The 22291-nt window shown below is 52.3% G+C and overlaps 11 protein-coding genes across 11 annotated transcripts; 3 read left to right on the top strand and 8 right to left on the bottom strand.

The window, feature by feature from the left end:
• Nucleotides 1-856: 856 nt before the first annotated feature.
• Nucleotides 857-2869, bottom strand: Z519_00042 (uncharacterized protein; the record flags this gene model as incomplete). Its single annotated transcript, XM_016757802.1, has 2 exons — nucleotides 857-888; nucleotides 964-2869. 2 exons carry the CDS (start codon nucleotides 2867-2869, stop codon nucleotides 857-859), a joined length of 1938 nt encoding a protein of 645 aa, XP_016625051.1.
• A 657-nt stretch (nucleotides 2870-3526) lies between these two features.
• Nucleotides 3527-3813, top strand: Z519_00041 (uncharacterized protein; the record flags this gene model as incomplete). Its single annotated transcript, XM_016757801.1, has 2 exons — nucleotides 3527-3686; nucleotides 3749-3813. 2 exons carry the CDS (start codon nucleotides 3527-3529, stop codon nucleotides 3811-3813), a joined length of 225 nt encoding a protein of 74 aa, XP_016625050.1.
• Nucleotides 3814-4170: 357 nt separating this feature from the next.
• Nucleotides 4171-5934, bottom strand: Z519_00040 (uncharacterized protein; the record flags this gene model as incomplete). The annotated part of the gene is made up of 1 exon (XM_016757800.1): nucleotides 4171-5934. One exon carries the CDS (start codon nucleotides 5932-5934, stop codon nucleotides 4171-4173), a length of 1764 nt encoding a protein of 587 aa, XP_016625049.1.
• A 286-nt stretch (nucleotides 5935-6220) lies between these two features.
• Z519_00039 (uncharacterized protein) lies at nucleotides 6221-7483 on the bottom strand (the record flags this gene model as incomplete). The annotated part of the gene is made up of 3 exons (XM_016757799.1): nucleotides 6221-7045; nucleotides 7097-7196; nucleotides 7245-7483. The coding sequence occupies 3 exons, from the start codon at nucleotides 7481-7483 to the stop codon at nucleotides 6221-6223; spliced, it is 1164 nt and encodes a 387-aa protein (XP_016625048.1).
• A 1083-nt stretch (nucleotides 7484-8566) lies between these two features.
• Nucleotides 8567-10084, top strand: Z519_00038 (uncharacterized protein; the record flags this gene model as incomplete). Its single annotated transcript, XM_016757798.1, has 1 exon — nucleotides 8567-10084. The coding sequence occupies one exon, from the start codon at nucleotides 8567-8569 to the stop codon at nucleotides 10082-10084; it is 1518 nt and encodes a 505-aa protein (XP_016625047.1).
• A 252-nt stretch (nucleotides 10085-10336) lies between these two features.
• On the bottom strand, nucleotides 10337-12389 carry Z519_00037 (uncharacterized protein; the record flags this gene model as incomplete). The annotated part of the gene is made up of 2 exons (XM_016757797.1): nucleotides 10337-12118; nucleotides 12174-12389. 2 exons carry the CDS (start codon nucleotides 12387-12389, stop codon nucleotides 10337-10339), a joined length of 1998 nt encoding a protein of 665 aa, XP_016625046.1.
• A 447-nt stretch (nucleotides 12390-12836) lies between these two features.
• On the top strand, nucleotides 12837-14290 carry Z519_00036 (uncharacterized protein; the record flags this gene model as incomplete). The annotated part of the gene is made up of 3 exons (XM_016757796.1): nucleotides 12837-12854; nucleotides 12911-13526; nucleotides 13581-14290. The coding sequence occupies 3 exons, from the start codon at nucleotides 12837-12839 to the stop codon at nucleotides 14288-14290; spliced, it is 1344 nt and encodes a 447-aa protein (XP_016625045.1).
• A 345-nt stretch (nucleotides 14291-14635) lies between these two features.
• On the bottom strand, nucleotides 14636-15514 carry Z519_00035 (uncharacterized protein; the record flags this gene model as incomplete). The annotated part of the gene is made up of 1 exon (XM_016757795.1): nucleotides 14636-15514. The coding sequence occupies one exon, from the start codon at nucleotides 15512-15514 to the stop codon at nucleotides 14636-14638; it is 879 nt and encodes a 292-aa protein (XP_016625044.1).
• Nucleotides 15515-16636: 1122 nt separating this feature from the next.
• Z519_00034 (uncharacterized protein) lies at nucleotides 16637-17599 on the bottom strand (the record flags this gene model as incomplete). The annotated part of the gene is made up of 1 exon (XM_016757794.1): nucleotides 16637-17599. The coding sequence occupies one exon, from the start codon at nucleotides 17597-17599 to the stop codon at nucleotides 16637-16639; it is 963 nt and encodes a 320-aa protein (XP_016625043.1).
• A 797-nt stretch (nucleotides 17600-18396) lies between these two features.
• On the bottom strand, nucleotides 18397-20143 carry Z519_00033 (malate synthase, glyoxysomal; the record flags this gene model as incomplete). The annotated part of the gene is made up of 3 exons (XM_016757793.1): nucleotides 18397-18454; nucleotides 18514-19720; nucleotides 19783-20143. The coding sequence occupies 3 exons, from the start codon at nucleotides 20141-20143 to the stop codon at nucleotides 18397-18399; spliced, it is 1626 nt and encodes a 541-aa protein (XP_016625042.1).
• A 792-nt stretch (nucleotides 20144-20935) lies between these two features.
• Z519_00032 (uncharacterized protein) lies at nucleotides 20936-21786 on the bottom strand (the record flags this gene model as incomplete). Its single annotated transcript, XM_016757792.1, has 3 exons — nucleotides 20936-21034; nucleotides 21128-21355; nucleotides 21403-21786. 3 exons carry the CDS (start codon nucleotides 21784-21786, stop codon nucleotides 20936-20938), a joined length of 711 nt encoding a protein of 236 aa, XP_016625041.1.
• Nucleotides 21787-22291: the final 505 nt, after the last annotated feature.

Raw genomic sequence — 22291 nt, 5'->3', positions numbered from 1 at the left:
GTATTGCATTGATATCTCTCACCACACATTTTCCATATCGGAGCCTGGTTGATGAAATCCGCATTCAAAATCGAAGACTCTTGCGAAATCCAGTTAGAAGGAGCCAGAAGGGAAGCATTGTAGAGCTCTCTGTCGCGATCAATTCCATATATGCTGGTATCAGGAATCGACATTGCAATAAACAAGGAATTTTAGGTAGGTTATATAAACGCAGGGACTTTCTAGCAAGTTAGGGGCACCAAAAGATGATGCCTGGCGTTACCAGCGTAGAAGGTAGGTTAGCCAATGTACGGAGTAGGCAGTAAGAGAAGTAGAATTAGGGGTTCTGATTGCGGAGTTACAGAGCGAGCCTCATTTAAATCTCAGGTTAAAACAGCCTTAACTCACCCGCTGCGGTCAGATAGTATTTGGCGAATAGGTGGGATGTAACACACTGGCTCGGGCAGAGATGGAAGGGAATCGATTTGTGTCTCATGCTTCTTCAATTCTCGCATCTTGATATAACCAAAGTGTGGACTCAACTTGATTTATTGTGATGTTTCCTTTGCTCAACCTCAACTTTCCCAAAGAAGGCCTTAACACTGTTTGCTCATTCTATTTACCCACTCGCTGACCTCGTGCTTGGACCCTTTGCGTGATCTATAGCATCGATATTCTCCTCGATCAAGTTCTTCTCTTCTCTGACCCTACGAGGCTTCTGCCATATAGCCTCTAACCATTCTTGCCTCCGTTTCTGCCATTTCTAGCGTCTGGTCGCCACCAAACCACATTTCCCCTTTTCCACCACTCAAGATTTGGGAGAAAGCATTGGTGAAGGGTATACGTGCACTCATCCTCTCGGAAAGCTGACTATGGATTACCAATCGTCATCGTCATCCTTCTCATCATCTATCACATCACAGTCAGCATGCATTGATCAGAAGCAAAACGCCAAACATCAAAGAAGAACAAGGGCGAACTCACCGCTGCCGCTAACTTTCTTCTTTCTCTGGCTCAATGCTGCTGCCAACGCTCCAGCCAAACCCCCTTGATCCCCTGCAGGCGTCGAAGGAGACCCAGGCGCTCCAGGAGGTGGCGGGGGAGCACTACTCTCTGATCCTGGCACCATGGCCGCACTACGGTCCCGTTTTTCGCTTTCCTTAACCTTGCGTAGCCCGCCACCAGCTTTGCCACCTGTGCCACGGATTGCTGCCAGAAGCGAGTCACGGCCATCACCTCCTACTTGAGGCAAAGGAGGAGCAGGTCCAGAAGAGCTAGGCATTGGAGGAGGTGGGGGGGCTCCACCGGAAGAGGGCATGGGAGGCGGCGGGGGTGCGCTGCCGAATGAAGGCATGGGGGGCGGCGGTGGAGGACTAGCGGAAGAGGGCATAGGTGGTGGTGGTGGTGGTGGCGGGGGAGGAGGTGGTGGCGGAACAGCGCCTGTAGGCGGAGGAGGAACTGCTCGACTGTTCGGAGGTGGTAAAGGTGGCGCATTGTTGCGTGCCGGCGGAGGAGGTGGAGGTTGCGGGATGAACAACGCAGAATGCGATGGCGTTTGTCCTGCTTTGGGCGGTAAAGGCGGTGGGGGCCCAGCAAAGGGAGCTGGTGTCTCACGGCTGGGTGGCGGAGGAGGAACAGGTCCACGACTCGGTGGTGGGGGAGGTGCCGAGGATTTGCGTTCCCCGATGAATGGCGGAGGAACTCTGAACAAACCTCCCTGTGGTTGTTCCTCCTCGATTGGAGTTTTCGGAGGACGAGGAGGAGGCGGAGGCCCTGGATTTGCAAGGGAGCCTGAGGAAGCGCGGGCTCGGCCAGACGGGTGAATTGCTGGACCTTCTTTCACAGCGAACTTGCCGGCATCTGCAATAGGCGGAGGAGCGCGGAATCTAGGCTGTGGAATTGCTGTGGGAGGAGGAGATGGAGTCCTTGCTGCCGGAGGAGGGCTCGACTGAGGAGGTGAAGGGGCCCTCCCTCCTACAGGTCTTCTTGATGGCGGAGGAGCTGGAGGAGGGCCTCTTCGGCTCGACGAAGAGGCCGTACCGGTATTTTCAGGGCTAATCCTCGACGGGGGCACTGACGGAGGCGGCGGAGGCGGCCCCCTTGATCTTGTCTCAGGAGCCGTCCCTATCGGCATGGCCGAAGCAATTCCATTCGCAATTCCTTCTGCCTGCTTCTCTTGCACATAGCGCTTGATAAAGTCTGCGTTTTGGGCGATCTGGTCTTCGGTGATGCCCATTTGCAGCAGTTCATCCAAGATCGGTCTCCATGATGGATCTGTAAGGTCGATTGTATCTGCACTGCTATGAGGACGGCCGGCTGGGGCAAGGCCGGGGCTGTAAATTGGCTGAGGGGCAATCTGTTGCGGCTGTTGAGAGGCAGAGCTGTGCCGGTGGCCACGGAACAAGTTGCTAACGCGACTGTGATGTTTGTGCGTACTTCCAGGCACATGCACCTGGCCTCCTCCGGCGGCAGATGCGAATGGCTGAGCTTTTGTATGTTTACTGGCATTTTTCTCGCGCTCATCCATCTTTTTCTTGAATTGTCGGGCCTCTTTCTCGTCGGCAAAGGATAAGCCCGCGAGGCATTGTTCGAGTTCAAAGGAATGAAAGAATGTCCGATCCTGATTGTACTGAAAAGTGTCGTATATTTCTTGATCCCATATCACGCCTCGGTTTGCAGGAGAGATGTCGACGAGTTTGATCCAGAAAGTGTTTCCCACGAGGTCGTTGGAAAGGACAGCGGCGCCTTGAAGGCCGGTATAGGTCCATGGTCTGCCATTGGGGAGAGCGACATAGAGACGAGCAACGGCTACGGCTTGAATCTTGTTGGAAGCCTTGGGTACAGTCCGCTTCACCGTCTCCTTGTCAGCGTCGGAGAGGATCGAGGGCATATTGGGCGGGAGACAGTGCTTGCATACGGCAAAAGGGGAAATAGGGACTGGAAAAACAAGTGGCCGTTCTCCAGCAGAATACAATCAAGTTATAAAGAAACAAGAGAAGACGGCTAGAGAATTGCAGACTGACATAGAACCATACCAAGTTGATTGAACGGAGGAGGCAACTCCCAAAGGGCTCTGGCTGTCTGTGCTCAGCCGAGACAAAAGAGAAAGGCTCAAGAGGGCTTGAGAGCCGCGTGGCATTTCGGCTCGGATCAAATCTCGTTAGGCGTCTTGGACTCTTGGGGAGTCCCTGCGGGGCCGATGTGGTTACTGGCACCAGGCAGTTACTCGGGGTGCTTTATTCAAGGCTAACCAGGCCCATCCCTGTGCCCCGTTTGTGCTTGGGGGCCGCTTAGTTAAACCCAACAATGCAATTGGTTGGGCTTGGCGGGCTTCCGTCACTGACTCCCCCTTCTGCAACACCCCACATCTCGACGTCATAGCACTGGTAACATGGTTTGCGGTGCAATCGCAGGTGTAGACGCAAAAGGCTGACGGTGTCATGATCACGCAACAGCTCAGTGGCACAACTATATAACCCTCTTGAACTTCTTCCTTCATCTCAGATCAGTTTTGAAAGAGCACCTCACCACAGCAACCACGTCAAAAATGCCTGTCATGCCTGGCGAAGAAAACACCGACTCACACGTCTTCGACAAAGTCGCCAAAGAGTCAAGCGACTCCAACGCATCTGACCACCCCCTTCACCAGGAACACCAAAAGGCACAAGCCCACCATCACCAGAGCAAGGGCCCTCAGATTTCCGAGAGTGAGTACAACATAGATCTGTGACTGAAATGATCGAGAGAGCTGACCGCCCTGACTTGGTAGATATTCCTGCTGAGACGAAGAGCAAGGATGAACTAAAGGCCCAGGCGAAAGAGATGAACAAATAGATCTCACATGAATAGTGAGAATGACACAAAGCATCATGGTAACGATAACAAAAAATGGTGAAAGGGATAAGCAAACAGCGCCCAGAATCACCCATAGGAATGGAACGAATCATTGAGACACCAGAACATGTCCTTTCATTGCTCCTGTGATATCGCCAGAATACACAGTATGCACGTGTGGCTCCATTCGAAGTTACCCCTGGGCTTGCCCCGGTGTCAGTTCCGTCGCTGTGCATTGTAAAGATCTGTTTGCGGATAGTCCGTGGTTCCCTTTTGACCTCATCATAACCTTTTGGCACGCTTGTCGGGTTGTTTGCCATTGCCCTTTCGCTCCCAACTTCTGTCCAACCCTCCATTTCACTCAGTGTCTTTAGTTGCCAGGGTCCTCTTCGACCTCTCTTCACCGGTCACCGATTTGCGCGAAGTTACATCGGTAGGCGCTGCCTTGGGAGTTGGACCTGGTAACGTGATTGAAAATTGGACAAGGCGACGGCACGTCTTCTCAGCGTCTCTCTTAGCAGTCTCTTGGGTTTCGTTTCCAGATTCCTTGTCCTGCACTTTGGCAGGATTAACCTCCTCCATTTTGTTGATGATTGCCCTATTAGTTCCAGCCTGGTCATCGTTGCCACCGTCGCCGGCTGATGCTGGTAGCCTCTTCTCGTCTTTTGCCTCCTCTGCTTGCTTGCCATCGCCCTGTGGATGCTCACTGTAATGCCACAACTCTTTCAAGTCTCCCTTCACCAAGGCAGTGCCCCAGAACGACAACAGGACTCCAGGAACGAGATAGAGCAGTGCTGGCTGCGCATGTTGTGTAACCTGCATCACAACAACCGTCACAACCATTCCAGCTAGGTAACCCAGTAGGGTCGCGCAGAGGTACGGTTTGGGAAACCGCTTGGCCCTCATCTCGTTCGTCCACAGTTTGGAAGTGGTCCAGAACCGCTCTCCCCAATTTCCTGTTGCGCTGGTGTAGGTCGGCTTCAATGCATCTTTACCTATCTGTTGTCTGTCTTTGGCTTGCCGAAGATAGTATAAGTACAAATCAAACCTCAAAGCAAAGGCCAGCATCATCCCCGGCACAACAATATCCCCCAACCCCAACATCGCCATGGTTCTCTTCTTCGCCAGACACTGCAAGTACTCTTCCATTTCCGGCGATCCTTCCGGTGCACCCACAGGAAACACGCAGCTGTCAGGCCGAGGGAAGAGCAGCTTGATTGGTACATCCAGTTTCGTCGCCACGGCGACCATCATCGGTGTAAAGAACACAAAGTAAATGTCATAGAAGAAGAGAGCGCTGAGCACAAGCGTGCCGGTCCAGGCGGTCGTAGGTGTCATATACTGCAAGGAACCGTAGCAGAAGGAGAAACCAAGGAGGTTGGTCAGGAACCAGGGCTTCGCGACAAACGTGTGAACATAGACAACGCCAATGGAGAGAATGAGGCTGGCTATGTCCAGAATTTCGATTAGCGTCTTGATGGTAATCAATTCGTGGATGTGGAACTCGAGTCGTGCTTTCGTATATAGGAGCGCTCGTAGATCCCAAACAAGCGATACAACGGGTGAAGGAAGAGGGATTCGTCCTACAAAACCCGGAAACGGTGAGCGGGTGCGCGTTTCATTCTCCGCCCTGAAGCACCGTTCCTTCTGGTCCACCTTCCACAGCATGCCTGCACGGGAGTACTCATTTGGAAGCAAAAAGGACCTCGCCACAGTAAAGCAATCCTTCAGGAACTTCATCGCGAAGAAGAGGCCGATCTGCGAGAAGTAGATGCCCAGAGCCCAGTTCAGCCAAGCGGGATCTTGGAGCCACTTGAGAATGAAGTATAGAGATGCCAGAGTAGCACCAGCCATGATAGGAAATAATATCGCGTCAGAAGGGGTGAGATTTTCAATTCTGGTTTGGGAATCCTCGTCATCAACTTCTCCAGTGGCGCATATTTTCGATTTCTTCGATGCCGCCGATGGTGGTCTAGAAAGTGAAGCGTGAGCGGCTGTGTAGATGGGGAAAATTGCCGATATGAGGAGATGCAGGTAAGTTGGCAAAAGAGGTCGCATGCTTTCATAATGATAGGCGACTATGCCTAGAAAATCCACGACCGGACCGGGCTCTGAAGCCATTTCTGGGGGTTTATGTGAGCTTGGGAGAAAAGAGCGAGCTGATCTCGATAGGCGATGTGTCCTTGAAGGTGATCAATGGAGTCCTCGGGCGGACAGAAGCGAATTGAAGTATCGCGTGAAGAAGACTTACGAAAGGGGGAGACTCGGGATCGAGGGATGAAGTCCACCCTGAAACAAGGCTGAGGACAGACCAGCCTTGGCGGCGAGGTGGCTGCCAATTGGCGGATCCACACAGTACGAGGCTGAAGTCGCCAACGCGTGGCACGACATGATGGAGTTGCGCAAGCTAATTTTCTTGGATATCTCGTGTCTGTCTACTAGGGGTATAGTAAATGAGCAAACGGAGAGATCGCTCCTGCACTTTCTCCAGAGCCCTCTCTGCCCAAGCAACCTCCCGCCTGTATTTAGGGTAAGGCAATAGCGTTTCTATCGCCATCCTCAACGGAGCTGCGACACACTTCGGCCCTTGATCGAACATATCGCCTTGCAGTGCGTATTCCACGGACTGAAGTATATTACGACACGGTGTCGCGAAGTCCGCTCGATGTTCCAATGGTGGTAAGTGGAAAACGTTGCTGATGGTGTTCGTCAAGGGCATGCTGTCATCCACCACATCCCCTTGAGCGAAGTCCCTGGCGCCCACAAATTTCACCTGCGATTCAGCCACTACGCCGTACAGTTGCCACAATCCTTGCCACAGTATAGCTTGTACCCCCCAATAAATGACGACAGTGTTGGCGATGGAGAGATTGGGAAAATGGAAAGCCACCGGAAAAAGTAGTCCATTCTTCGGCCTGGGGTCGAGACTTTCATCTCTCGCTAGTTCCGGCCAATATAATGGTCCGTCATGGTTCTTCTCCATGCAGTCGTAAACTGACTGTAGTTCAGCGTCCAACTTCCGGCACTTCCAAATTATGTCCGTGGCGAGCTGTAATTTGTTTTTAGGATCCATATGCTCGAGCATTTCGCCTTGTCTGAGGAGCTCGGGTGCACAGGTGAGAAAGTCGTAAATCTGATCATAGGGTGTTTTCGGCCTTCTTTGCCAGGGTACCTCTTTCCACAACGGCTCTCCCAGGAAAGAAGGCTGGCATAGATCTAGCGAGTAAAGAATCTGACTTCAATTAGCACCCTCGCCCTCTAGTCTAGGCCGCAGACGACTTACGCCTTGGACTCGAAAATGTACGAAGATCGAATGCCCCAGCCCATCCATATGTGCCTCAACGCCACGGAGTTGAATCAGCTTTTGGCAGCCAAGAGTGTGACTAATGTATCCATGTTTTGATCTATTTGGACATTGGCTCATCTCGTACATGCCCAACGCCACACAGGCAGCGAGAGTCTGGTCATGGAGCATTAGGCCGGGATCCCATAGTGCTAGTTGGACTTGGTGCAAAGCCTCACGGTAAAGATTTAGGCTCTCGTGAGTAAGGCCTTCGTCACGATAGACTTCGCCTAGCTTGGCGAGAGCCAACGCCATCATCGAAACCTCTAACGCAGGGACAAGATCAGGAAGCGTGGGGATTTGTATTAGCCACACCCTCTGCTGCATGGGTCCCAGCCTGTTTTTTGACAGGTGTTTATCCAGGTACGCCTCCAAAAAGCGCTGTCGGAGCGCGGGGTTGGCGTTGACTTGTGTTCCCAACTTAATAAGAGATGCGACTGGATCGGAATGGACTCTACTTGGCGATGAGATGTTTGTCACTCCATTGGCATCCACAGGTTTTTGCCGAGTTCCATGGTGATGTGTTGTCGAATCAAGCGTAGGTTTCTGGTGCTTCGCTTGCTTCGAGTCGTCCTCCTTTGGTGGCTGATGAACAATGAAGATGGGGTATTTTCGGTATCCAGTGCATATTCTGTTCGATTTGATGCATTGAGCACAAGAGGGCTTTTCCAACCCGCACTATCAGCGATTGCGATTAGCTAGGCCCCTCTCATCCGTATGCAAAATGACATGGATTACTGCAATCTTCCGCTTTCTGCAGGTACCACAACCACGGGCTCTTGCGATCCCAACCATGGGAGTCTTCGCCAAGAGTTAAATGTAGCTTATAAAAATGCTTTTAGTTTCTTGAAAGGGCGGTAGCAGCGAGAGTTGAGAAGATAGGTTCTGAAGTCGTCGGTGTTCAGAAGAGGGACTTGGGAGGAATTGGGGCACTTTGCGAAAGCGAAAGTAAAAACGAAGAGCCAAGCAGCGTTCATCAGGTGAGAAATATCATTGACCTTGATTCCACCGCACAAATAAAAGTGATAGAACCGACCTAATTGGTCTTGACATGTGGTCCGAGGAGAGGTTGAAGGGGACAGCTGGTCATCAATTGAGGAAACGCCTGGTTAGCCTTTACCACCACTTGAGGTTTCAGCGACTGTCCACTAAACCGAGAAGAGAAGATTGTGCGAGCCAATTGAAACTTGAGCTACGGAGACATCTCCAGGGTATTGCTCTGCCGTAGGGTTTATCACGTGATACCGCGAGGCACTACTTTGAGCCACTGGCTTGCCAAGTCCAGATTCCGCGCTTGACGCGTCAATTTCTCCCGAAACTTGGCACGCCAGTACCAGTACCGAATACCATGCACGTCTCAAGGGACCAGGATCTCTTAACTATCCGCGCCGATTGCCTTTTGATCGCATCATGCCACGACCCCAATTAAGACAGACCGCAAGCATTACAGATCTGCGCTTTACCCTGAGACGCGTCTTTGGCAAGGCCGCATTCCGACCACTCCAGGAAGAGATTATTACTGCTGTGCTGGCTGGACATGATGTGTTTCTCTGCGCTGCCACATCCTTCGGCAAGTCACTATGCTACCAGTTACCTGCTGTTGTGTCCCTCGGGGTCACTGTCGTTATTTCACCCCTCCTAGCGTTGATGGAAAACCAGGTCCAAGCAGCCAAGTCATTGGGTATCGCTGTCAAGAGTATTAATGGCAAGACTGAATGGTCTGAAAAAGTCCGAATCGAGACGGACCTCCTTTGCGGACATCCAGAAACCAAGCTTCTCTACGTCACCCCGGAGCTTTGCGCACAGGACCGGTTTCGAAAGCTCATCATGAAAGTCCATCGCCAGGGCCAACTTGTGCGAATTGCTGTGGACGAGGCACATTGCATTAGTGAATGGGGCCATGATTTTCGTCCGTGCTACAAAGAGCTAGTATGGCTGAAGACGAACCTCACCTGTCCCACCGTACCTATGATGGCGGTGACTGCGACTGCTACAAAACAAGTGCGAGAAGACATTTTCAAATTTCTAAGCCTTGATATTGACAAGACCAAATGCTTCTCCACTTCCACTGCACGGCCAAACATTCATTATGAGATTCAATACTTTTCAGAGTCGAACCCAAAGAATGGACAGGATGACCTGTTTCCATACCTTCTAGCAAAATTGGACTTCATGCATCAGAGACGGCTAATAAAGCTCAGATATCAGAAAGAGCAGTGTGCGACAGCTACTGTGCCTCCGATCACTGGCATTATCTATGTCCCGCTTCGTGCAACAGCAGACACTCTCGCCTCAGAGCTGACTGCCGCGGGGATTCGAGCATGCGCTTACCACGCCGGTTTAGATATGGAAAAACGGGAGAAAATACAGAGGACATTTATCAGATATGCCACTTCGAATCCCCATCTGCTGCAAGTCGATGACGACCAAAGTATGATGAGCTCTTTCAACATCATCTGTGCCACCACAGCTTTTGGCATGGGTATCGATGTCCCCACTATTCGGTTTGTGATTCACTACGGCCTTCCGAGAGGCATGGAGTCATTCACACAAGAGTCAGGACGTGCCGGACGGGACAACAAAGCAGCATCAAGCATAATAATGTACACTCGAGAAGACAAAGAGCGGTGCGAGTATCGCACCACATGCGAGGCAGCTAAGAACAAAAGCCGGGCCAAGACCGAATCAAGATTTCAGTCGCTCCGCAGCATAGTCGAATTCTGTGAGAATACGGACTGCTGTCGTCACATGCTGGTCTCTCGATATTTCGGAGACAAGAGTGGCTCGGCGGAGTGCCGCCTTGCATGCGACGTGTGCAAGGAAGGGCCAGCCAAGTTAAAGAAACGCAAGGAAAAGGGCCTGGCAACGGAGGCAGAAGCGATGGAATTTACACAGAGGGAACCGATTTTGGATTACGAGTCCGAATAACGAGAGCACAGCTGGGAATGAACGACCTTTGGTACCCATGAGATATGATATAGGAGGTGCGGGAAGTCCACGATACGAAAACCGAAAATGGGGGTTCTGACCTTGTCAATATCGGGTCAGGTACTGAGCATAATAGACACTTCAGTCTCATAATTCGCTGCTCCTGATACCAGAGCGCTGGTCTGTACACATAATTCATGACTCCCAACCAAGTCATGCCTTTCTCCATCACAAGAAGCCTTCGCCGGGTAGTTAACTCTTGAGATTGTAATAACCTCCCCCGAACTCCACTAGCCACGCTTTCTCTACCTTGGAAATATCCTTGATATAAACCTTCTCCCCCGTCTCCAATAATTCATGAAACACCACATACTCTGCTTTCCGATTGAACAGGAGAGAAGTCGGGTGTGCGTGCATGGTGACATTTCCTGACACGGATTTGAACGTCCCATCGGGTTGCATTTTTGCTGCTTGCGAGAAGTAGCCTGTTACTAGGCACTTTAAGATATTCGTGGCTTTGTCCTTCTGTTGAGTGTTGAGAGTTGTGGCTGATTGTGAATCGTCTACTTTGACCCCCAACCTCTCAAGATATCTCCTCAGCTGATTTCTAATGCTCACAGCTCTTTGCATCGACTTGAAATTTAGATGGTGCTCATGACACCATCTTGCCTCTCGTTTTCCATTTGTTATAAACGCTTGGTATACATTCAACAGCGTCAGTTGGTCACCTTCCTCGGCAGCGAATTTCCGTCTTGATGAGTCCATGGCCTTTTTCTCCCCATTGTGATGGAACCAGACATTTCCTTGTAGAGACGTCATCGCCGCGAGGGTGAGCATCTCGCTTTGACAGTCGAATTGTGGCGAGGAGGAGGTGAGGAGACATTTAGCCATCATAGGCGGGATTGCGCTGAGCTCGGCCATGCGTGTCCCCAGTGGAGAAGTAAGCTTTGCATAGTCATCCACTGCGCCCAGAGAGTAGAGCAGATCGAAAGCACGGGCGAGGAGTTGCGAGGGTGGCGGTGAGAGAAAGTCAAAACGCACGATGTTGTCAATACCTAAGGCTTTCAGTTGGAGGACTACGGGTGCGAGATTTGACCGTTGGATCTCGGGGGTGGTTGTTGGGAAGAGTGATGAGTAGGATTGCTGCGTGTAGAGGCGGAAACACTTGCCTGGTCGCGTACGTCCTGCGCGGCCGGCTCGTTGAGTTGCGGAGGCCTTTGATGTGGGAAAGGGTGTCAGAGTTTCGATGTTCGTGTTCGGATTAAATGCGCGCAGTTTCACAAATCCACAATCGACGACGTACACAATACCGGAGATGGTGACGGATGCTTCCGCAATATTCGTAGCAACGATGACTTTCCGGGTATTTTCCGCTGCTTCGGAGAAGACGTACATTTGATCTTCTATGCTGAGGCCTGAATAGAGTGGGAGAGGCTGGAGGGCTTGTGCTTGTTGGGATAGTGTTGATGCTAGGTCCGAGAGCTTTTGCACGGCTCTTTCGATTTCTTCCCTGCCGGTCAAAAATACAAGAATATCTCCAGGTGGCTCTTGCCGGTGGATTGTGAAGGCCGTTTGTACGGCTTTCTCTACGTAATCGTCCGCAGGTTGGTCTAGGTAGAGAATATCCACGGGATATGTCCGACCTTCGATGCTGACGATTCGACATTGTTGCTCATTTTCAGAAGCATCGTGGTCCCTAAAGAAATCTGCGAACCGTTCTGCCTCAAGGGTCGCGCTGCTGACGATGATCCTCAATTCAGGTCGTCGCTTTTTCACCTTCTTCAGCAGACCGAGCAGGATATCGGAGCTGAGTGACCGTTCATGAGCTTCGTCAATCATGATGACGGAATACCTCGTAAACAATGGATCAACCAAGGCTTCTCGCAAGAGCATGCCGTCGGTGAGGAATTTGATGCTTGTCTTGGCCGATGTGACATCTTCGAAGCGAATCGAGTAACCGACTCGTTCACCCACTTGGCATCTCATCTCTTCGGCAACTCGAGTGGCCACAGTAGTGACAGCGACCCTTCTGGGCTACAGGAACATGATCAGCATAATCTGGGCGATCCGAAGAAGTCGACTGACAGACCTGAGTGATTGCTATACATTTTCCGTTGGCGCACCATCCCGCCTGTTCCAGATACTGGGGGAGCTGAGTGGTCTTTCCGCTGCCCGTCTGACCCACTAGCACCGTGATCTGATGTGTTTCAATGGTGTAGAGTAGACTCCCCTTGTGCCTGGAGATGGGCAGGAGAGCCGGAGGGGTGTATAATGCTGGGATGAAGGACAAATCAAAGTCTGACATTGTGTGAACAAGGTTGAGAATTCATGCCCGATTATGGCTTCCCGAACATCAATCTCTGCGCCAACTCAGGAGCTTTGGATTGGGATTGGGGTGGATGGACGACAGAAAACATGTAGGTTGCTGTTGTCAAGAAGTGATGTTCGCACCGCCACAGACTCTTACATATCGAGTATGTACTTGTTACACACAAAGACGGCGGAGACGCCACAATCAACGTCATTGCAGCCGCTGCCAAGGACATGGGGCCAGCACCAGCACCAGCACCAGCACCAGCAACAAAGTCAGGAAGGGTCAAATCCGACCCCACGCCATCTCGCTCTCAGAAACATGTGTTGTCTCTGGATTTATTCAGCTGCCTTGAGATGCTAAGACACTCGTACATTCACTCCCTACTCCATTGAAAAGCCATTCAGAATTGCAAGTGGGAAGACAACCCCAACTCTCAATATGTCAAGCAACAATCCCGTAAGAGATATTCCCGATGTTGCTCTGCATGCAATACTCCTTCTGACACTGCGCAGCCCTCACCTGTGTCACCACTGAAACCGTCCGATGGACCCCCAGAATCTCCAACTACCGCTCGCCCCTTGGATTTCGACAGCGACCAAGAGACCGGCACTATCGAGGCGACTACAACATCCAAGGCAGAGTTATCATCGCTGCCTAAACCTCCTCCCAAAGACGAAGTCGCTCCACCCGCCAAACCTCCACGACCGATGTCTCCGCGAGAACAGGCCGAGCTCACGTTGAAAGAAGCCTTCCCTACGATTGACTCTAACGTCATTCGTGCAGTCCTCACCGCAAGCAGAGGAGAGATTGAACCTGCATTTAATGCCCTGCTTGGGATGACGGACCCCGAATCCCAACGAGAACCAGAGCCCTTGCCTCCAGCCAAACCTCCTCGTCCCGCCCAGCAGCAATCTCCCACGTCTACGAAGCTCAGCCAACTAGAAGCAGATGAGCTCTACGCCAGGCAGTTGGCTCAGGAATACAACGCTAGTGTCGGTACCGACAGAGAGCAACCAAGGCGTCGCGATTCCAGGGGAAGATACAACGAAGGTCTACCGGGATCGAGGCCAGGTCGACCAGGGGCAAGCCCAAACCCTGATGATGTGCCATGGCGGAGCTTTATCGATGGTAAAACACCCTTTCAGTCGTAATGCAGACACATACTAACATATGGTGCAATAGATGATCTTCCCGAAATCCGTGACAATATCCGGAAAGGCTTCATGGAAACGCAGAAGACCGTGAACAGCTGGATCAGCGCATTCAAGAAGAAGATAGATGGTGATGACGATGATGCCGAGTTCGAACAAGGCCAACCTCCTCTTCCTGCCCGGCCATCAGCACAATCGCCATTCACAGGCCGCCGGAGCGCCGAGATGCGCCGTAGTGCAGACCTCCAACGCTACGACGCCGATATGCAGCCTATCGGCGACGACTTTTCAAAACTAGAACTCCGTGACGGCGAAGCTCCGCCACGCACATCGAGCCGGCCAATGGCTAACCCAAACCTTTTCCGTTCTGCGGGCGTTCAGGGACCAGATCGTCGACCCTCGCCGGGCACGAATCGCAAGGTGTCCTTCCAAGACGGCCCACCCGAGGAGATCAGGGACATGTATAGCGCCTCGCCAAAGCCCACGGGGGCGGCGTCGACGACGACAAAATCGAGCAAATGGCAGCCCTTGCAAAGTATCGACCCGAGCCCCGTGACGGAAAACGACCCGTTTAGCTTGGGCGATAGCGACGAGGAGAGGGATGCCAAGGTGATCACGTTGAGGGATGACGAGACAGACGTGAAGAAAGATGAGGCGAAGAAGGCGAATGATGAAGACGCACAGGTTAAGAAAGGGACGGAGGCGGCAATGAAGGAGACTATAGGGGCAGACTCGAAGTGAAAGAAAGCGGATCGCATCGACATGAGAGAGATAAACCCACGAAGGTCGACAGGGTTGACGGAAAATTTGGACACGCGACGAGGTGCGGAGGAATTTTCACTCTTCCCATGCGAAGATCGAAGAGTTACATTCCAACTGTTATGATGAAATGATAGAATGATCCAATCCAATCCTATCTGATCTGACCACAATGCGTCTGACTGATCAGTATATGGGCCTTTGAAAGAGAAGATGCCTCATCATCTAGACCATCCTTGCTAGAACATTTACCATGCGACCATCCTTTACTCCATGACACATATCGTGCTCTCCGTTTGGGAGCCACTCTGCTCTGCTTTTGTATTCTCAGATCTTGACATCACCTGCTTTGCCGGTACTGCCCACCGCGTCCATCATCCACTCGATGCGCTCCTGGATCAGCTTGGTGCCCTCCTCCATGAACTCGGTCAGCGGGGTCCTGCCGGCCTTCTGGCGGGCGTACTCCTCGTATTTCCACAGCACGATCTGGTTCACGTTTAGGCGGGTCATGCCGGCGGCGACGCACTGCTTGAAGATGTCGGCGGTGAACTCGTTGGTGCCGTGCATCACTAGCGTGACCTTGCCGCGCGAGGCCTCACGGATGGACGCCAGCCGCGGGAAATCCAGCTTGATGTTCTCGACGCCGTTGTACGGCCCGTGCACGTTGCCGATGGCCGGGGCTAGGAAGTCAATCCCCGTGTTGATGAACTGCAGTGCCTCTTCCGGCGTGGTGAGGATGCCCTCGAGGTCGCCCGTATCCTGCACGCCTGCTTCGCCGCCATTGATCCGCCCCGGCTCAGCCTCGGTAGCGATGCCCAAGTCGTGGCAGTATTTCACCAGCTCGGTGGTGCGGGCGAGGTTCTCTTCCTTCTCGTAGTGCGACATGTCCACCATGATGCTGTCGAACTTGCCCGTGTGCGCAGCCCGTTTGATGGCCTCCTCGCTCTGCGCGTGGTCCAGGTGCAGTGACATGGGCACTTTGGCGCTCCGGCACACGTCCGCGGCCAGATTCACCATGTTGTCATAAGCGTACTCTTGCGCCCAGGGAAACAGGAGGATCTGGCAGGGCGAGTTCTTGGCCTCGGCGGCCTTGCGGCAGGCAATGATGGCCTCGAAGTTGTAGCAGACAACGCCGGGCACGCCATATCCGCCGGCTTCGGCGGCCTCAAGGATGCGCACCGAGATGTTTTGGGAGAGGTCCGGCATCTTGTATACGTTGTGCGAAGAGGAGGGAGAATTCAGGATCTGAATCGAGCGAGGGAAAAGATATACAGGTCGAAGGGGATTGCGAATCGACTTGCTGTGTCTTTCAGCGGAGCGTGTCAAACATAAATAATCCTGCTCTCCGGGTGCTTTTCAGAATTGTAGCAAGTTTCTTCTCTATCTCTCTCAAAGGATTGATCACTTCCAACAAAAGATACTTATGCTGCTGCCGATGCCGTAGTAAGAAGCAATTGCCGAAAAAGTTTCCCACCCTAGATATGTAGCTCTGTTTGGAGGGAGGCTTGATCAGTCAATCAGTCAATCAGTCAGTACGCGATCGGTTTTTGGGTCCCCAAAGTCCCCGTTTTATTGAGGCGGTCGGCAACATGCCGTATGAGAGAGAAAAGACTCTCGCCGTCCACCCACATTTCCCAGTAGTGCCAGTGTTTGAACCATGATAGAAGAATGATGTCGCCGGCGTTTTCTCCGCATGCGGGGCAACAAATTCATCTTTCATAGAAATAAATAGTAATGTCGGCGAGGGGCGTCAGGGGGCTTCAGGGGCTTCGAGAAGCCCGGCCGAAGAAATCAAGCACGCCTTTAGTTATTGTTTTCTTTTCCCTCTTGTATATTAATTTCCACTTTCATCCTTTATTCCCATAGCATCCATATCCCACACTTAGGAGAGGACCCGAGCGGTCTACCCCCCGAAGGATAATTCTACTCCCCTCTGGAAACCGATCAGATCCTTGTGTTCAGTTGCCTGACCGGCCAAGATCGGCTTCGACCCCGACGGGCGATAGGTCCACAATGGACCGATTCCTGTGGTGGCAATCCGGTCGGTCGACTGCACACCTTGTCCCTAGTAAGGAGACGAGGCAGGGACAGAGACCGATAATAATGCACGTGTCACAGCGTGGGAAGGGAGTTGGAACTCTCGCGTGCGAGGTATGTAGGTCAATGGCAAGATTCAGAACGGACCAAAGGAAGATCAAATTGATGGTGTTGATAGGAGAGGTTTGAAATGACGGCTGCTTTTTAACGCATCATGTCCATGTGTCCAGCTAACTACTCCTCTTGCACAGTCCTCTTTTCCCTTACGCCTTTGCTGCCCATCGAGTCTTCCTATCCCAGCTGTTCTTGCTCCTTCATATACTCAATATACTCCCGCACCGACTGTTCAAAACTATCCGGCTTTTTCATTCCCAACTTATATGCTAATGAGTTGTCATACTTGACAGCCCATGTATACAGAATCTTCGCAATGGGCTCATCATGTTCCTCTTTGACGTACTTGAGTTTATCCTCGCCTCCGACTTTCGCCAGTGCGTCGAGCATGTCTTGGATCGTGACCACATGTCCTGGGGCATTGACGACGCGCTTGTGGCTCGGCAACGCGTCCGGAGGAAGTGTGAGAGTGTAGACAAGATTGTGGATCAATGTCTTTGGTGAGCACACGTGGCTAGGGAACGCTCTATCCTTGACAGGCAAAACACACTCCTTACCCGCCAAGGGCTCGCGGATGATTCCTGAGATAAATGCCGACGCGGCTGGCGCTGGCTTTCCTGGCCGAACAGTAATAGTGGGAAATCGGATGATGATTGCATCGATGTAGCCCCGCCGGGTCATGTCGTTGATGAGGATCTCGCACATGAACTTGGCGGCGCCATAGGAGCCTTCGGGTGTGGGGAGGACGTCTTCCGTTATCACGTCAGGTAGAGGCCGACCATAAACGGCGCCGCTGGAAGAGTAGATGACTCTCAGCCCTGGTCGAACTTTTCGGATTGTTTCGAGCAGCAATCTCGTCGATTCCAAGTTGACACTCATACCCAAATCGAAGTTGGCTTCGGAGCCGGCCGACATGATTCCATGGAAGATGTACGCCGCGTCCAGATCCGATGTGACCACACTGCGGTCTTTCAGCAGATCCGCCTTGATGCATGTCGCGTTTTGCGGGTTCTTGGCCCCTTTGGGGACCGGCACATCGACGATGTCTGTGAGGACAACTTTGTGCTCTGGATTGGAGAGCAGTTCACGGGCGAGGAATTGCCCTAGGAAGCCGCCTGCTCCTGTGATAAGGATCTTCATCTTGAATCGAAGAACAGCGTGTTGTCGAACAATCTGTAGCGTGCCTTCGCTTCTGTTGTGTCCCCGTTGATCTGACCCCCAATGGTGGTATGGTGCAGCGACAGATGCTTCGTTTTACTTGTCCTCGATTCAGGTTGAGCCTTGCACAGGCTGAGTCGTCGCCAACTCACAGATATATCGTATTTCAAGAAGTGTGGCGTTTAAAAAGGAAAAAAAAAATCCCAAGAATGCAGTGCACGGTGTTCCTGCCGCCAAAAAGGGCGCTTTATTATGCCCAGCAGTGCTGAAGGGTCCTCCATGTTTTGGAGAAAAGTGGTCGGGATGCCGGTATATTGCCCCGGTGGCTGAACGATGGTGATGATGAGGGGGGGCAAACACCAGCGGGGAGAAAATGAGAAAATCCGTGCCATGAAGCTTCGGGTCATCTTTAGGCGAACAATAATGGAGGTAATGGGCATGGCAATGCCCCTGATGGGAGAATCCTCTCTAGGAGAAAGGATCGACAGAGTCCCCGATGCTAAACATTCATCTCAAAGAAATACGTTCCTTGACCTGGTTCACATAACTATTTGCATACTTCACAAAGGCATATATTTGTCAGTTGACTTGCATTTTGGCACAACAAGGAAACCCAACCCTTTTCGATCTGCATTTGACTTGTGTACACTTCCTCCTTCTCTTATCGGCTCCGGACTACAGCAAGGTCGAGTTAAGCCTCATGCTACCCGTTGCTCTTGCTGTCCCAGGCTGATTTTCCAATCCATTTCCCTCTTTTTACTCTCCAATCATCAACCGGCTTACAATTTGGCCACAGGCTGTGACGATCCTACAGTGGTGATCTCGTTGTACAGCAGACTGCGAACAAGAATGTTAGTTATAGGAAATACAACTGGGAAGAATAAAAGCAAGCATACCTCGTCAAGAAATCAGCATAGTCTTCGCCCGTCACTTGAGTCTCGAAATATCGAGCGGCGACCTGATACTTGTTACCCTTGGGCGCCTTTGACGCCAATTCCTCCGCCTGCTCCCTCAACAACTTGAGCGCGTAAGCCTTGTCGACAGTGCGGCCCTCGGCAGTCTTGACACCGTGTTTGACCCACTGCCACAGCTGCGAACGTGAGACTTCAGCCGTGGCGGCGTCTTCCATTAGGTAGTTGATAGGCACACAGCCGACGCCGCGAAGCCAACCTTCCATGTATCCGAGACCAATGTTGAGGTTCTTTCTGATGCCATCCTCGGTCACGGTTCCCGGCATGTTCATGTTCAGCAGGTCGTTCTTTGTGACATAGACGTCTTCGCGGCGCCGGTAGAGCTGGTTGGGGGTAGGCATGTACTTGTTGAACACATCGGAGGCAATGGATGCCAGAGCGGGGTGAGCAACCCAGGTGCCATCGTGACCAGCCCGGACTTCACGGAGTTTGTCTTGTCGGACATTCTCCATAGCCTTGTCATTGGCCTCGGGATTGTCCTTGATGGGGATTTGAGCAGCCATGCCACCCATGGCGTGCACACCACGGCGATGGCAGGTCTTGATGAGCAGACGGACATAGGCGTCCATGAAGGGCACGGTCATAGTGACCGCGGATCGGTCAGGGAGGACGAAATTGGGGTTCTGGCGGAATTTCTTGATGACGGAGAAGATGTAGTCCCAGCGGCCGCAGTTCAGACCAGCCGAGTGGTCGCGGAGCTCGTAGATGATCTCATCCATTTCAAAGGCGGCGGTGATTGTCTCGATGAGAACTGTTCCCCGGATTGTGCCTCGCCGCATGCCGATGTAGTCCTGAGAAAGGTTGAAGACGTCGTTCCAAAGTCTCGCTTCGAGGTGAGACTCCATCTTAGGGAGGTAGTAGTATGGGCCAGTGCCTCGCTTGACCAATTCGAAGGCATTGTGGAAGAAGTACAGGCCAAAGTCGAACAGTGAGCCAGAGATAGGCTCGCCGTCGACAGTGAAATGCTTCTCGTCCAAATGCCAGCCCCTTGGTCTCGCGATCAGTGTAACCGACCGGTCTGTACGGAGCTTATATTCTTTCTCTCCTTGTTTGAAATCAATCTGCCTGCGGATTGCATCGTAGAGGTTCACCTGGCCGGAGACCTGGTTATCCCAGGTGGGAGCTTGAGCGTCTGAGGCAGGCAAAGCCAATCAGCAGCTGCGACTTTCTGTAGGGTTCTAGGCAATCTCTTACCTTCAAAGTCGGCCATATAAGTCCACACATTGCTGTTCAAAGCATTGACGACCATTTTCCGATCCGTTGGTCCGGTGATCTCGACCCGGCGGTCGATGAGACCCGGAGCAGGAGGAGCACCTTTCCAGGCGTCATTGTCGCGAATGTGCTTGGTTTCCGGGAGGAAATCAGGGAGGTTGCCCTTGTCGAGCTCCTGTTGTCGAATCACTCGTCTTTGGAGCAGAGCTTTGCGGGTGCCATTGAAGGTTCGATGGAGGAGGGCGAGGAAAGCCGTGGCCTCGGGGGTAAGGATCTTGCGATATGAGTCCTTGACGGCGCCATTGATGGCAACTCCCTCATTGATGCTTTCGATGCTGGCCATTCTGGCTGGTGTGTAGGATTTAGAGAGGAGAATGAAAGTCAGAAGAGGAATTGAGGTGGTGAGTGGCGGGCACCGAGGCAAGGGGAGCTGAGGAGGTTGATATAATAGTATACGTCAGAGCAGCACAATGCCCGAAACCGTTAGAGGCTCATCGTCGACGACTTGTCCGGGAGGAGATGTGCCCGTTGTGAGGTCCCTCGCCTTGCTGCCCAATCATGGAAGTTCCAGTGGGTTCCGATGAGGCCAGAAGAGCCCACAAAGCCCATCAGAGCCGGGGCATGTGGATAAGATCAGCCACTCGTTACAAACAATCAGTCGACGACAAAATCATCGCCTGTGTGGGGTAATAACGGCGTCACCGTTCTGGCCTTCTTTTCCCTTTGCCCCGGCTGTCTCAACTTGCTCTGCTGCCCTTGCTGCCGGAAGATCTTTGCAATTTTCCAAGAACTTTAACATCATGTTATTGACGGTGACAGGATGTTCGGTACACAGTCCCCAGCTCTTCTCACTCTACTTGGTATCAGAATCACAATAGACAAGCACGAGCATGTGATCCGGCGAACCACGGCTGCCACCTTCATCCCACCAGAGCTCCAGAAGTGCCGAGGTTCGTCTAGGTGGCTACTTGTAGTTTCTGGTATTTTGTCCCGCAGTTCTAACAAGTGGCGCGGAATCATCCGTTGCCCTGAGCGAATCCCCGATCTATTCCGAATCGTCAATACCATGAACAGAGTCGCCAGCTCCACGACCTCGTAGTCTGCAGTCTCTTCTTCGGTTGTCTCTCTATCATCCTCAGGTGTATTGCCATGCCCCAATGTCGGGTGCATCAAGAGCCAAAGGATCGAACCCTAGGCACTGTGATACACTTCCTCTAGGGGCGGTTATATTTTTCTGCAACCGCCTGTTAGTTTGCACCGAGGCTGACGGCTAATAATAGTAGTTCCCGCTGCAAATACGAACCTGCCCTCAGCGAGGGGGACTTACCAGGTCTGCGAAGACTTGCCAGGCCCCTCCGTATGTAGGACATGCAATTAAACCCGACGCTCCGAATGTCCTCAAACCCAATCGTCCAATTGTCGCCCCTGGGGCCTTCGAGTAGGTGAAAGGACACTGGACTGATCCTTCTGGCATGAAAGTCGAATGCGCTTGAGTGTATCCGACCTCGCCGTTAGGGGTCACATATAAATATTGTCCGCCGGGAACAAGAGCGCCCTGCCTTATGTCAGTTAAGCTGTTCAATATCGTCCGAGTCCTCCCACCATCGCACAAGGAGAGAGCACGGTCTGGTTTCCAGCTGGACAATCTCCAGTCTCTTCAACGTCAGTTGGACAGTATGACACGGTCTCTCCTCCAAGGAAGAAACGATAGCCGGCAGCGTTCATAGGCAGAAGGTGGATTGGCGAGCTAATTCGCGAAGCCATGACGGTGAGCCACGAGGTTGGAGTGGTCAGTAGGCCAACGGGGGAAGAACTTGAGACCGGAGTAGTTGGACGGGATGCGGTGACGATGGCGGTCAGAGTGTTGGCTACAGTGATGACGGTGTCGCTCGCGGCAGTACTAGTGTCTGTCTCAACACAGGGCGTGGTGCTTGCTTGTGAACGAGGCGAGGCAAAGGTGGCCGCGTAGGCGAGAGACATGGACATGAGATGGAGAAGGGGCAGCATAATTGAGGATTTGGTCACTCCGGAGAGAAGCGCATTGACTGAGATGCAACTGAGATGCAACTAGAACTTGGCCAAACTTGCAGAGCAGGGAGATTGACTGGTGTGATCAAAGGAGAGTCAGGAATGTATGTCGAATATATGGACAATTGGTTCTCTACTCTCGTGGTGGTCGCCCCTTCCTGTTCTACGCCGCTGCCTTGACGGGACCTCGCAGCTTCCCTCGTCAAACCTGGTGTGACTTTCTCCTATCTCTTGAAACAGCGTCCAATGCTGATATCCGTCTCTGCTTTGGTGTTGAACCGACCATTTGCATCTTTCCATGTGCAACAGTACCATTCTTGCTCTCGGCCGTCAGCTCTGTCTATTCCCGTCCACGGGCGTCCACAGCCAACTGCTTTGTTCCCAGTTCCATGCGAATCGTACAGGCATGCGGAGTTACAACCTTTTACATGCATTTGACGGTCCCTTGGCCGTGCGAGGCGCG

Source organism: Cladophialophora bantiana, assembly GCF_000835475.1.
Source record: "Cladophialophora bantiana CBS 173.52 unplaced genomic scaffold supercont1.1, whole genome shotgun sequence".
Classification (NCBI taxonomy): domain Eukaryota; kingdom Fungi; phylum Ascomycota; class Eurotiomycetes; order Chaetothyriales; family Herpotrichiellaceae; genus Cladophialophora; species Cladophialophora bantiana.
The sequence above is the reverse complement of the archived record's forward strand: the minus strand, read 5'-3'. Positions and strand labels throughout refer to the sequence as shown.